At 56.0% G+C, this 13,581-nt stretch overlaps 1 protein-coding gene across 1 annotated transcript; it reads right to left on the bottom strand.

The window, feature by feature from the left end:
* Positions 1-690: 690 nt before the first annotated feature.
* On the bottom strand, positions 691-11,148 carry OAF (out at first homolog; the record flags this gene model as incomplete). Its single annotated transcript, XM_084301390.1, has 4 exons — positions 691-2,096; positions 2,570-2,750; positions 3,272-3,406; positions 10,918-11,148. The coding sequence occupies 4 exons, from the start codon at positions 11,146-11,148 to the stop codon at positions 1,822-1,824; spliced, it is 822 nt and encodes a 273-aa protein (XP_084157516.1). The 3' UTR covers positions 691-1,821.
* Between the last annotated feature and the right edge of the window lie 2,433 nt (positions 11,149-13,581).

Here is a 13,581-nt window from a genome sequence, read left to right as displayed (position 1 = left end):
GCAGCAGCAATCCCAGTAAGCTGCTCCAGTGCAGAAGGGCCGAGGTTGCAGACGCCCTCATCCTGTGTCCACATTCACCACACTAGGGGGAATCAGCACTCCACGCTTCTCCTGCGATCCGCCACTGAGCTGGGAGCTCTGAACCAGCCCCAGGCTCTGCCACCCTCATCTCCCCTCAGCTGCAGAGGAATAAACAGAGATTATTTGATGCTGCTGGTCCCAGAAAACTCCCCAGCCATACAACACACACCCCTGGGACCCCACTGACCCCAGCCTGCCTGACCCTTGCAGCAGTTTCTGTCCCCATCACTGCTCTTTTGCTTCCCCAGAGCTCCCAGTTACATGAGGGACTGGATGGCTGGTACCCTTGCAATCCAGGACCATGCTGAGCAGTGCTCATGCAGGATGCGCCCCCTCCAGCCCCAAGGTCTCCACCACCCAAGGCACAAGCTTGGCACCCAGCAGAGAGCAATTCCCAATCCCAGAGATTATGAGAGAGGCTTTTAGACCAGGCATGCTTTTAAGAAAGAAAAAAAAAAAAAAAGTTTATTTTTACCTTACAAATGATAAATAATTTGTTTTTTTTTAAAAAAATCATTCAAGTGTGTTTTACTTCATGTTGCAATATTAAAATACCTTTCCCTTCTCCCCCCCCCCCCTTAACTGATCAATACAAAAATAATCGTGACCAAATTCATTTTTGTCAAAAATTCCTGGATTCTAGGCAAAAAGGCACATTGTGAAGGCTTTTCATCAGGAGGAACGGGGGCTCGCAATGACCCCAACAGCCTCTTTCCCCTCTCTGCTTATTCTAAACTTGAGTGGAAGACGGCTCGGGAAGCAGGCAGCACTCCTACAGCACTTTTTGTCTGATGTCCTCCAGGTACACACCAGGGCCGGGGTCAGCTTCAAGGTCGTCCCTGCTTTACATTTAGGGGAAACCAAGGCACAGCAAAGCAGTCCAGTTAACTAAGAGCTTCTTGTGAATAGCTGGCAGAGTAGGACGTAAAAGTGGATGTAGGTGCAGGACGTTATCTTCCTCCAAACGACGGTTGCAATGCCCATCTGGGATCACCCCCCCTTGCAACCACAAGGTTACGATGGCAGTCACAAATCTCCAGATGTCTCTTTCCTAGCAGGAGAGTCCCAGAACCAACACAAAAAGTTGGCCTTCACTAGTCTAAATAGGGATAAGTTCGAGCCCTAATTAGCAGCCCTTTGGGGCAGAAGTAATTGCTGGGCTATATCCCCCCAGAGCATCTCGTAGCCACGGGAAGGATACACCAGCTAGGCGGACACTAAAAAAAAAAGCTACAGGCAGGCTCTGGTTTTGGGTGGGATTCGTACCTTCCTTGTTCAGGGGATGTGGTCCCATAACTCAGCCACATTCCCATCGGGAAATGCTGTCGTGTCACCAGGAGGTGGTGAAGTCCGTGGTGATGTCTGACACCCCAAGGACTGCTCCTCTCCCTGCCCTGGCCACCCTTCAGGATGCTGGAGGCTGAAAACTGGCCAGAAGTGCCCCCCTTCACACCCCCCACCCCCAGAGCAGGGAAGAACAGAGCCCTTCTGGTGCTTCAGCCCCAAAACCCGCGGCTCCTGCTTGCGGCTTCACCACGCAGCAAGCCGAGCCCGCTTATCCCAGTACAAGGTATGGGGTCAGGAGGGAGCCACGGGGGGGGGGGCAGAAGGAAAGGCACACACACAGAGCAATCCTGGCACAAGGCACCGCTGTGAACCACGTTCCTTCTTCGCAGCAGGATGCTGCGGGAGGCCCTCAGCATCGCGAGCGGTGGCAGGAGGCAGCTGAGCCTGGCTCTGCTAGGTCTCCTCGTCCCAGAGGCAGAGCTGCTTCTGCGGCACGTAGTAATCGAAGGTGTAGCCCTTCTGGCAGCTGCGGATGCCGCATTTGTAGGAAGAGACCTTGCCCGTGGCGTCGCGGCTCCTGCAGTACTTGAGCATGCAGGGGTACCACTCGATGCTCAGCGAGTAGCTGCAGATGCAGGGTTTCCAGCGGTCCGTGCACAGCCTGCAGCGCTGCAGGTCCGGCAGGTCGGATGTCTGCGGCAGGACCTCGAACATGGAGCCGTCCACCCCTGTGGGAAGAAGCAAATCCTGCTCAGGGAGGTGCTGGAAGGAGAGGGGAGGTGCAGAGCCAGCGCCGTGCTTGGTGCAACCAGCCCAAAAATGTTTGCAGGGGGTGGTGGGGCACGCGGCTGGGTAGGGACGCTGGGAGAGGAAAGGGCATTAGGGGAAACAGGCCAGGAGGTATCAAGAATGCAAAGAATTCATTCTTTTGGGTGAGGGACCGGGTGAAAGGTTGCCTTGGAAATACTGCCTAGGTAGGTTCAGGAGGAGGGTGACACCGATGAGGTCAGATATAAGCTGAAGAACCGATGACCACGGCATGGCACGCCAGCAAGCAGTGCCCACGCCTTGCCCACGGCACAGACAGCAAACAAAAAGCTGAAATGTTCCCTGCAGGTCACCAGGGGCCAGCAGGGAGAGCACAGCAGCACCCCAGCTTGCTGACCCAAGCAATTCTACCCGAACCACAGGAAACTTTTACCTTTCTCCAGCCAAAATTTGACGTCGTCCTCTCGCGTGTAAATCGCTTCTTTGGCCTCTGCGCAGACGTTGTGGATGTGGGAGCTGAGCTGCGCCCCTTTGCTGAAGTTGACGGCTACATCCATGCTGAGGTGCTCCAGGCCCCGCACCTCCTCAGCCTGCCTCACCGTCCTGGGGTTTTTCTGCAAAGGAAAATAATAATAAAAAAAAAAAAAATCACAAATCAGCCCTTGGAGCACGTCAGGATTTCACACCGACATCAGATGTGCAAGTGGATGCTCCCTCTGAGTGTACCCGCATCCCATCTGGATGGGAGGTGTACAAAACCTCTGGGTGATGTTGGACGTGATGGTTTATTGCTGCTCCCATTTGCCTGGGATCATTTATCAATGCTCTGTCGTGATGGATGGTGCCAGCAATTAATTCACTGGACAATGTCGGGCAGGAGCTTGCCTGGTGATTACTCTAAGCATCTGCTTGCCCTTTGATTCAGGCTGAACTCAATCATGCTCCCTTCATGTTTATTAGCAGATCAGGATCAATACTATTACTGAAATTAGTTTAATGCCGAGCTCCTCAAGCAGGAGGGGAGGTCAAAGGCAGGTCTAATAGCCAGGCAAGCCGTGAGGCAGCTGCATGGGAAGGTTTTCCAGGCAGCTCCAAAAAAACCCCGGTGGGTTTGGGGTACAGGGCTGCCTCCTACCTGCCGCAGCTTCGCCATGGACTCGCTGGGGATGATCTCGTTGCGGTGAAGTCGGGTGACAAAGCAAAGTGCTTGGAACTGGCTCTGGCCCCTCTCCAGCTCCCCTAGGATTAAGGCACGGAAGATCTTCACCTCCTGGCAGAGAGAGAATTAAAAAAAAAAAAAAAAAATCGCCATTAGTCCCAGGCCTTTGGCATCATTTGGAGAATTGAGAAGTCAGGGTCTTGCAGAAAGGCTCCAGCCAAAAGAACAAAGTCAAAGGTCTCATATTTCTGCTCTCTGAGCACAGGTGGCTTCTCCCAGGTCCCATCCCACCCCAGCCTGCAGCACAACAACTGCTTTAAGGGTTTTCGCAATCCCACCGGGGCAGGGACAGGTCGCTGCCAGCTCCCATCCCACATCCCTGCCTCCTTCAGCCAGCAGGCTGAGGCTTTTTCAAGGCTTTTGTCCTTGAACACAAGGAGAGGTGAGCCTCCCAGGAGTCTTGTCCTCTCCCAGGAGGAGATGCTCACCTTCAGACTGACTGCTTGGGGTTCTCCCGCTATCAAGAGAGGATACCACATAGCCACACTCCGCTCAAGGCTATTTCTTTTGCCCTTCAGCCTGGAAAAGCCCTGAAGGCTCTCCCCAACCCCCTAGGCAGGGCTACTGCTGGAGTTAAACAAGCTGATTGCTGCTTCCAGTTTCTGCAACGTGGCCTCTCCTGCTAGGGGCCACTGGTGTGCGAGCAGAAGGCAAAGGGGAAAGGGCGAGAGGAAGCACAAGCGTGGGCAGGAAGGCACGGGGGTGAGCATGAAATGGGTGAAAGGACAAGAAACAGTCCAAAAATCCCACTGAACAACAGCGCCAGGACTACTGGGACTGGGTGGCTGGAGGATTTTCTCCTACAGCAGCGTGACAGGGACCCGAATCTCCGTAACCATATCCCCATCACGCCACGCACCGAGGGAGGCCCATTTTTTCCCCCCAGGTCGCAATCTTTTCGAGCTGTAACTGAAGCCCCCTGGGGGCAGCTGGTCACAGCTTCCATCTGCTGCCACCAACTAAAAATATCCCGAGTCTTCATTACAGCAAAGGTCCTCCTTTCACCGACGAGCTAATAACAAGCTGAGATTGCGCACAGCCCAAACCTACACCTCTTTTGGTTAAATGAATATCACATAGCTGTTATCTCCATGCATTACTGGGGGCGAGCAGTCCCAACCTGCCTCTGCTGCCTTCCCTCACCTGCTTCTGAGCAATTTGGTGTCCTGGAGGAGGAATTACTCCCTGTCCACACAAGAAAAGGATGCACAACTCGGTGCACATCTGGATAGTTGCGATCTGGGATGGTCGCAGGACAGGGGAAAGGATTTTGCTGGGTGCCTTTGTTGTATGCACCGAAAACTCAAGCACAAAAACAGGACATGAAGGGGATTTGGAAAAAGGGCTACCAGTTGCTTTTGCCCTCAAACTTGAGGGTTTCTTAATCACTGCCTTTAGTGCTCTGGTTTGACTGGCACCTCTGTGTAGACATGGGAAACATCCGAAAGTGCAGCATCGCCTGGGAGGCATCACCAGCAGCTCAAAGCTGCTGCGTTCTCCAGGGTCTTAAAAGAGCATCTGAAGGCATTTATAAAAAACACAAAGGAAAACAAAAATAATATGAGAAAAGAGAAGCTAAGCTTTTTCAAATGGCTAGGGTTACGGCTGGAGCAGTACAACAGCAGGGGGACAGAGAAGAAAGCAACATTTCCCAAACTTCCCACCAACCAAGAAAAATCCAGGACGATGTTTCCACAGAAACGCATGTGATGTTATGACTCAATCGTGATTCTTGCCTGCTTTAATGGGGACAGTTCCCACTGAGCCCCTGGCACCACTGAAGAAGCCACGTTCCCATCTGTGCTCAGTCCAGCTGCCTCCCAGCTGAGCTCTGCTGCGAGCTCCTGCCTGGGCCAAGAAGACCGAAACCAGCAGCTCACCCTGGCACCTCCTCCACATGTGGATTTCATCTCAATTCACTCTGAACACCCAGAAACCCGTCTGGAAAAAGCAAACGGGGACAGCCATGCTCTGCGCTGGGACGGCAAACCTCAAGGAGATGCAGGAGATTAACAACAGCGCAGCGCTTCCCAGCTTAGCAGCTCCTAATTCAGCAGCTTTACTAAGCGCTGAATTTGGAGAGTGGTGCTTTGTTTTCAGGATCCCGAGCTCACGAGGGAGGCAGGACCAAGCTCAGGACCACAACAGCCCACCCGTGGAGCAAACGAGGAGCTCTCAGGCATCAATACAAGCCTCTGCTCCCTTCTCCAGCCCCAGGCAGGCAGCAGGAGCAGGGTGGAAGCAGCACAAGCACCCGCACAGCACCACAGTGCCTCCAGCCCCAGCCAGCGAGCAGCCCAGGGCTGCCGCTCAGCTATTCTAAATATTTATCTGCCTGTCTGTGTGTGCTTACTGATTTATGGGCCAGCGGGTCCACGGAACCTCGGGTAAAGATCCCTGCAAAAACTGCCCTGAAAGAGCCCCTTGGTAAGGGAGGGGAGGAGGGAGAGAAAGGGAAAGGTGGTCCTGCGGTGGGGTACAGCTGGAGGAGAAGGGAGCAGGGTGTAAAATGTCAAAGATCAACAGGAACCGGAGGGGGAGCGGTGCCCCTGACCCATCCTTTCCTCCCCCCAGGCAGCAGGCTCGCCCCTTGGTGCCAAAAACAGGGCGGCTCTGCGCCTGGCTGCCCCTAGGTCAAACAGCAAGGCCAGATCCTTATCTACACGAACCCTGCTGCCCCGAGCCGCCACCATCAAAGCTGCAACCCCACGCACGCCAGGCTCAGGACCCCAGGGAGGGGGCATTTCTTCTCCTCCCCATGTCCCCAGGGCTTTTGGCCACCTCTGTCCTCCAGCAGCTCTGTTCAAAGGGCTCCCTAGGAACACAGCAACCCTGCGAGGGCTCCTGGGGTTGAGCTGAGCTCGCTGGACACCTTCAGTCCCTTTATTCCCGTCATTTTTGGGGTCTCTATAAAGTCAGGAAGGGATGCAACGTACCTCGAAAGCGCATCACTGCATCTGAACAGCAAATCTGAGCTCCCCTGCAAAGGAGCTGGAGCCACATGGAGATGTGGGTCTCACCCCACAGCATCCAAAGGAGGCAGCTCTGGCACACAGAGGGCTGCGGTGCTGCCTTAACTCAGGGTGTGGGGTGCTGTAGGGTCAGGGACTGCAGGTATCTTTGTTGATGCCACTTTGGTGTGCTTTTCCAGTGGTCAGCAAGCCACCAACCAGCTTTAATCAGGCTGCTTTATTCAAGGAGCCGGCTCCTAAGGCACGTGTTGTTCTGATGAGAGAAATCCCACCTTTACCCGGCTCCAAGCAAACCCAAACTGATCCTCCCTGTGGATCCCTGAGCAAAGCTAACCATATTCTGGGAGTCTCGTGCCCTGCAGGGGCCACTTTCTCCTGACCAAGAGGTCAGCCCCAACTTCTCCCCAGGTCCTGCCTCACCTCCCTCTCTCAAACCCGTGCCCAGCGTCCCTGCTCTCTCTTCCCTGGCTACACAACACCAGTTGGAGCAAGAATCGAAGCTCATCACACCAAAAACATGCCACGCTTCTCACCTGGAAAGAGCCACCGAAGTTTTTTTGTGCTTGGAGACCGCCCTGCCCTCCCCAGGCACCTCACCGGTTCCCACCAGGAAGAGCGGGATCAGCCGGTGCCAAGGCAGCGAAACGCACCTCCAATTCTGGGTTTCTGCAAAATTTCCCAGCAGGGAACAAGCCCTGACAGAGCATCGCCTTGCAACGCGGGGACTCTCCGGATGAACTCATCCCGGGGGCGGTGAGAATCCTTGGCCCTGACCCGCGCTGCTGTGCCGGGTACGGTTACAGCTCAGGTCTGGGGCTGGCCACGGCGCTGGCGGGGCAGGGAACAGGCAGTTCTGGGGCCGTATCCTTGCCGTGCCATGGGAGGGAACCACAGCCTTGGCTCCTGGGGCATGAGGAGAAAGGAAATCCGTGCAGCCAGCTCCCACCAGCCCGGGTTGCCTGTATGAAACTCCAGCACAGAACCAGGCTGCGTGGAGGCATGGAGAAATCAGTTTTCTCTCCCCATTCTCAGCCAGCCCCCCGGGGGCTGCCGTCTGGGGTGCAGAAACAACCCAGCCTCCATCTCGGGGCTGGATCCCATGCAGCCCTACAAGCCTGTGTGGTCCAGAGCTGAGCCCGGCGCCTCGGCTTCATGCGGCGTGGAGCGAACCCGTTCCCAGGGAAATAAATTATTTCGGTGCCTCCCTCCCTCCGACCCAGGCAGCATTCCTGCCAAACTTCTCTCCCCCCGAGGAGCTCAGCGCTGCCGTGGGACCTGCTTTTGTCTTTGCTGTCCATGTCTGAGCAGGATGGGGGGGTACAAGGAAAGGGAAGCTGGGGACATTGGGGACCCCCAGAGCCAGGTCCCAGCCGTGCCAGCAGCCTCTGCTGTGGCCGTGGCCCTGCCTGCACTCCCCCGGGGAGCAGCTGGAGCTGGCTGGGAAGTTGTTTTGCTTGTACAGCACAGAGCATGTGTTATTGCATCCTCGCTGGGGGGCCAGCCGGCTGACTTACCCGCACTCGGAGGGGATTATGCTTTTTAACCCCTCTCCTACCAGAAAGCCTCATTCCTACCAGCGCCTGGAAGAACATCCCTTCGTGAAGCATCCTCACGCCCAGCACCTATAAATTGAGGGATGCCAACGAGTAAATCCCAGAGCTGCTTCCCAAACCGGGTCCTGCCCCATGAGCGACCTGCCCAAAGCCATGGCATGAGCACGGGGCAGCCCTGGCAGCAGGCAGAGCTCAGCCTCCTGTATTTTACAGCCACCATCTCCTCCACGTGCTTCCCTATGCCCCCCGGTCATTTAGCACTTAACACAATTAATCCCTGGCACGAGGAAAGCCTCCACACCCCCTGACTATCACAGAACTCCAGCTTTATTAACAAAGGACCCCAAAAGGACTGGCGATGCAAGCATTACAACACCATCAGCCACTTCCAACACTTTTTTTTTTTTCCAGCAACCAGAAGGAAAAAAGAAACTTTTCTCTATCTGTGTGCTGACCTTGGGCTAGAACCGCCCACTTTGTTCTCAGGCCGCTGTTTAACAACTGGCGAGATCACGTTATTGGAATCAGACTCAACGTTTAGGGTCGATCCACCCCCTCGATCCTTTTTACAGTAAGTTTTGTCCCCGACGGTGCCACGTCGACAAAGAAGGGTTTTCATTGCGCCCATTCGGATCGCCTGGGAAGAAATAGTTCAAAACCCCAGAAAACAGCAAGGCCCAGTTTGGAGTCCCAAAGGCCAGTCTGCGGTGCTCTAGGGAATGAAATAAAGGCTGGGGTGCTCTGAGGACACTGCTCCTCCGGGTTCAGCTCTGGATGGGAGGCAGGGATGGAGGAGAAAGGAGAACTGCGCCCCTGGAGCACTGCTCAGCTTCCACCAGGGTCAAAAGGGAGAACTGAGCCATGAGCTCACTGTAACTCCTCTCCTCTCCAGCCCCACGGTCTAACAGCAACTCTTTGTCAGCAAAGAATTAAAAAAAAAAAAAAAGATCTGCCTTTGGACTAACCCCCTGCAGTTTAAGCCAGAGGAGTGGAAAAATCATTTGTGCAGAAAGCCAGCATCCTGGCCACAGCATGACCACACAATCTTGCTTGGGAAACCCAGATCAACAACCCCAGCTGCTTTCACAAAGGCTAAGAGCCTCCAGACCTTCTCTCTGGAGGGGAGAAGTTGTGTAACGTTGGGGAGCCGAGCAGCAGGGCAGGGAAATGCCTGCGTGCAGCCAGGAGAACAGGTCAGAGGGGGAAGCCTGGCCAGGCAGCTGCTTGCTCACATCATTACTCACTGCACCACAAATCCATCTCCTCGGTCCCTTCTGTCTCTGGCTTTCTTCAGCTCTGCTCCAGCAAAGCCATGAGCAGACAGGCAGCACCCAACTGCTGGAAAACCGAAGGTTAGGAGCAGATTTTGGGAGGCTGATGCTTGCAAGCCTTCCAGGGACTGTCTCCTGTGTGCTCCCAGGAGCTGAGGGCTTGCATGGAGCTCAGCATTCAAAATATGAGACAGAAACCTTCAGAGAACCTGCCCAGAAGCAGCTCAGCTGAAAGCAGGATGAGAGCAGGACAAGAGCTACCACACGCTGTTGGGTTTGGGGAGGAGATTTGAGAGCAACCCCGCGTGAGAGCTGAAATTAGCGGGGAAAAAAAGTTGGAGGGATGAACAGGACACCTAAATTCCCCACGTCACATCCCAAAGGGCTCACCCAGAAGGTCTGCACAGAGCTGGGATTTCCCTTGCTCGGGAACACACCGTGCAGCTTTGCACTCCTGAGGTTTAAAAGCCTCCTGGTGTGCGGTGTCTTCCTCGGAGCCCCGTTCTCCCTCAGGAGCCGTGGCACCGGTTCCCTGCGTGCGTGCTGGCACAGAGCACACCATCACACCCCAAAATGCCACGGCTTCTGCGAGCATCTCAAAGCATCTCAGGCCCTGCTCCCTCCAGGTGGCCAAGGGCGATCCGAGAGCCTCACGAGGAAACCAGGACCAAAACTCGCAGCGGGAAGGGGAAGAGCCAGCAGAACACGCCTGGGAGAGGGCTCCAAGGTTCACAGCAGGACGGGGCACACCACGGTCCTTCCTCATGGGGCTGAGCTTCCTCCTGCCATGAACCAAAGTCCACCCAGCAAACAGCCTGAGCAGAGGGCTGGAACGAGATAACGTGGCCGTGCCACCCACGCAGCAGCTCACAGCTCATCCCCAAGCAAGAGAAATGAAAACTCATCACATCCAGCCAGGCTGGGGGTGCTCTGAAGGACGCCACGCTGGCCCCAAAAGCTCCCATCTCCTGCTGAGAAGCATGGGGTCTCAGCATCACCTCCCTGCAGAGGGGCCTGGGAGGGGGCCAGGAGGACCCCTGGGTATCTGCCAGTCCCAGAGCGAGCTGCCACTCAAACAGTGCCCACACCCCAAATGCACGTGCTCCCCAAAGCCATCACTTGGAGCGAGATGTCCTGGAGACACAGCAGAGCCCTATGACCCTGAGCCTCAGCTCGTGGGGACTCCTGCCCTGGCCCCGTTGCTGTCTGCCACCCAAACCCGTGTCTCCTCTCGGCTCAGTGAGGACACACAGACCTGCTGTGCTCAGCTGGGCACGGAGAAGGCTTTGCCACCCATCCTGCCAAAATCCTTCCCCACCACGCTCACCGCTGGGCAGCCCAGCTTGCAGCAGTGCCACAGGGGGCCAGGAATCTGCCCAAATGCCCGGGAGCTGCCTGCGGGGTGCACCACAAAGACCCCAACACTGCTCATCGGTGGAAGGACTTCTGAAGGACCCCATCCTCAGCCACAGCTCGGGCTCCCAAACCCCCCAGCAGGGTTTCCCCAGGCTCCAGGCAGATCTCAGCTCCCCAAAACCCTCCCGCACAGCATCACCCCCCCAAGCGAGCACCAGGGTCCTGCCCCAAGCCTCTTCCTGACCACTCCAAGGCTCGAAGGGCCCAGCCGGGACCCACCGGAGACCCCCCCAGCACCAAACCCCAGCGGGGGCTCCCCGGGACCCAGGGGATGCTCGGGGCGCTCCGCTCCACCGCGGGGCGAGCGCAGCATCCCGGGGCCGCCCTCCGGCTTTCCCCCGGAGCCTCACCTGTCTGAAATCGGCCGTGAGGGTGATGAGGGCGCCGTCGGCCTTGCGGAGCTCCAGGCTGATGCAGTCGGAGCCGCTGTCGGCTTGCAGGCTCTCCTCCGCCACCTGCCCGCCGGGCAGCCGCACCCGCACCCGCAGCTCAGCCTTAGCCGCGGGGCCGGGAGAGCCGGGCAGCGGGGCTAACGCTAGCCACAGCAGGGCTGGCAGCGCAGGTAGCCGGGGGGCGAGCATCCCCCCCTTTGCTCCCCGGAGCCCCGCACCGTTACCCCCGGCGGGGCGCGCACGGCTCGGGGCAGCCCCCGGCCCGCATGGGGCGGGGGGCGCGGAGCGCAGCGTGGGAAAAGCGCCCCGCCGCGCCCCCCCCGGCCATGCAGAGCCCTCGGCCGCCGCTTTTCGGGCCCCCCCCCGGCCCACACTTCCTTCCCCCAAAGGCAGGGACCGGCCCTAAAGAGGCAGCGGCGCGCCGCCCCGCCTTTAAAGGGCCAGGCCGGGCCCGCAGCTGCTCCCCAGCTGCGGAGGGGAGGAGGGGAGCGAGGAATAATAATGGGAAAAAAAAAAAAAAAAAAAAAGGAGAGAGGCAGAGCTCGCCCGAGGGCGAGAAAAAAAATAAGCTGGCCCAAGCAGCCGCCCTGCGTTGAGCCCCGCTGCTCTGGGTGGCAGGAGGATGGAGGGGGGGCTGCTCCAGCAGGAGCCGGGCAGCTTTTGGGCTCTCCTGCACTTTTTTTTTTTATTATTGTTTTCTACTCCATGGGATAAATAATTATCCCCAAAGTGCAGTTGGAAAGGAGAGGTCAGCGTTAATAACAAAGCCCAGCGCTCCTGTTTGCACAAACACACACAAATCAGAGTCCTCTAAACATGTGGTTGTTGGGAATCAAACAACATTTACATGATTGCTCGGGCTCACGCTGCACACAGGAGACTCACAGGGCTGCTCTCAGGCACACCAGAGGTATTCCTGCCCCCGAGGATGTCGTGCAAGCCACTTCGGGCTCTCCCTGGCCCCTCTCTCCCAGCCACGCAGACCTGGGGCACTTCAGACTCCGCAGCCCAGCCACAAGGCTCCAGATTTGCCCTTCACCCGCCCACTCCTGCAATCGCTTCCAGATGGGCAGATGCTCGTGAAGGGCCCCTTTGATTTCAAAAGGTCTCCCTGCAAACACAAAGGTCACTGTGGCAGCAGGATTAGGGCCTCAGAGAAAAAGCTTTGCAAGGAGAAGCACGGAAATGTCTAGGAGCAACCATTTAAATCCACGCTTCCAGGAGAAGAGATCACTTTTGTCCAAGTAATGTATTTTGTGGGACCTCGCACAAGTTAAGTTTTAGACTGAAAATGTAAGAAAAATGGAAGGGCTGTCTCACAAACTCTATCCTCCAAATGCTTTTCAGGACAATAGCAGGGCCAAGAAATCAGAGCAGGCAAGGAGAGAAAGTTAAGAGGTGCAAACAGGAGGAAAGAAATGGTTCGGCTCTGCCACAAAAAGAGAGGGAGGGCCCACAAGGTAGAAACGTACACCCACCAGCTCCTCCTGACAAAAGCCGCCGAGAAGGCCCCACTCACGGTCTATTTATTCAGAGGAGATTATGCAAAAAGACAGGAGGACCCCAGCAGGGGCTGGAAGGAAGAGTGCCACGAGGTTAGCGCGCACAAATAACCCTTGGAGAGCTTCCAGCCAAAGGGCTGCACTCCTCGCCCAGCTCAAATCTGGGATCAGCTTCCCCATCGCCATGGGGTTACCCCGGGTCCAGCACCTCACCACTGAGCCCCCAGAACTGGAGCACAGCGTGGTCCTGGGTCTGTTTTGGAGGACAAAGGGAGGTGAGTGGGGCTACAGCCTCTGCTCCCTGCACAGCCACAGGAACACGCTCCTGGCTGCAGGCATCAGCGGTGCCCACTGCATACCAGGACCCTGGGGTACAATAAGTAATTTAGGGCCATCCTTGCCTGAATTGGAGTGAAGGGTATCATTTTTATCTCCTGGTACCTCCCAGAGGGAAAGAAATCAGAAAGGGGACTGCCTCTTTCCAAGGCTCAGCACTTCACCAGAAACCCTAGCCCTGCAGATCGCAATTTGACCAAGGCACAACTGATCCTTGACTCTTGGAATGAAGATCCAATCCCAGCCCCAAAATGAATGGGCAGAGACAAGAAATACCAGGGGATGGGGAACCAAAACACTGGCATTAGAAAGTCAGAGCAGAGAGCAGAAAATTTACCAAGGAACAGAGGAGAGGAGAAATACTGCTCTGCTGGGATTAAAAACTGCTGTTGAAGGGACAGACACCTTGGGTCACATCCCAGGAAGGGATGTTTGGGCACATTAGCGGGGGCTGGAGAATTACTGGCCATGAAGGGCAGCTGGAGAAGAGGAAGCACAGCTTTGGGACAAGTCTGAGTGACCAAATCAATTCTTCACTGGTGTCAGCTTCTTCTACTTTTGCTGTTTATACATCTGCTAATATGGAGCAGCTCTTCAATCTCTTCTCCCAGCTATCGGGAAGGAAACTGCCTGCTGGTTCAATGCCCCCACGGCAGGAGCAGTTGCTGAGCTGCATATAGTTTTACTGAATGTTAATGATCTCGTCGCTGGTATGCGTGCGTGTGCTGCCGCCCTTTTTACTGGGAGGAAATTTCCATTAAAATACCTCAGCCATGCTTGAGAA

This window comes from Netta rufina (genome assembly GCF_964035555.1).
Source record: "Netta rufina genome assembly, chromosome: 25".
Classification (NCBI taxonomy): Eukaryota; Metazoa; Chordata; class Aves; order Anseriformes; family Anatidae; genus Netta; species Netta rufina.
Note: the sequence above shows the minus strand (reverse complement) of the source record. Positions and strands in the feature narration are given on the sequence as shown.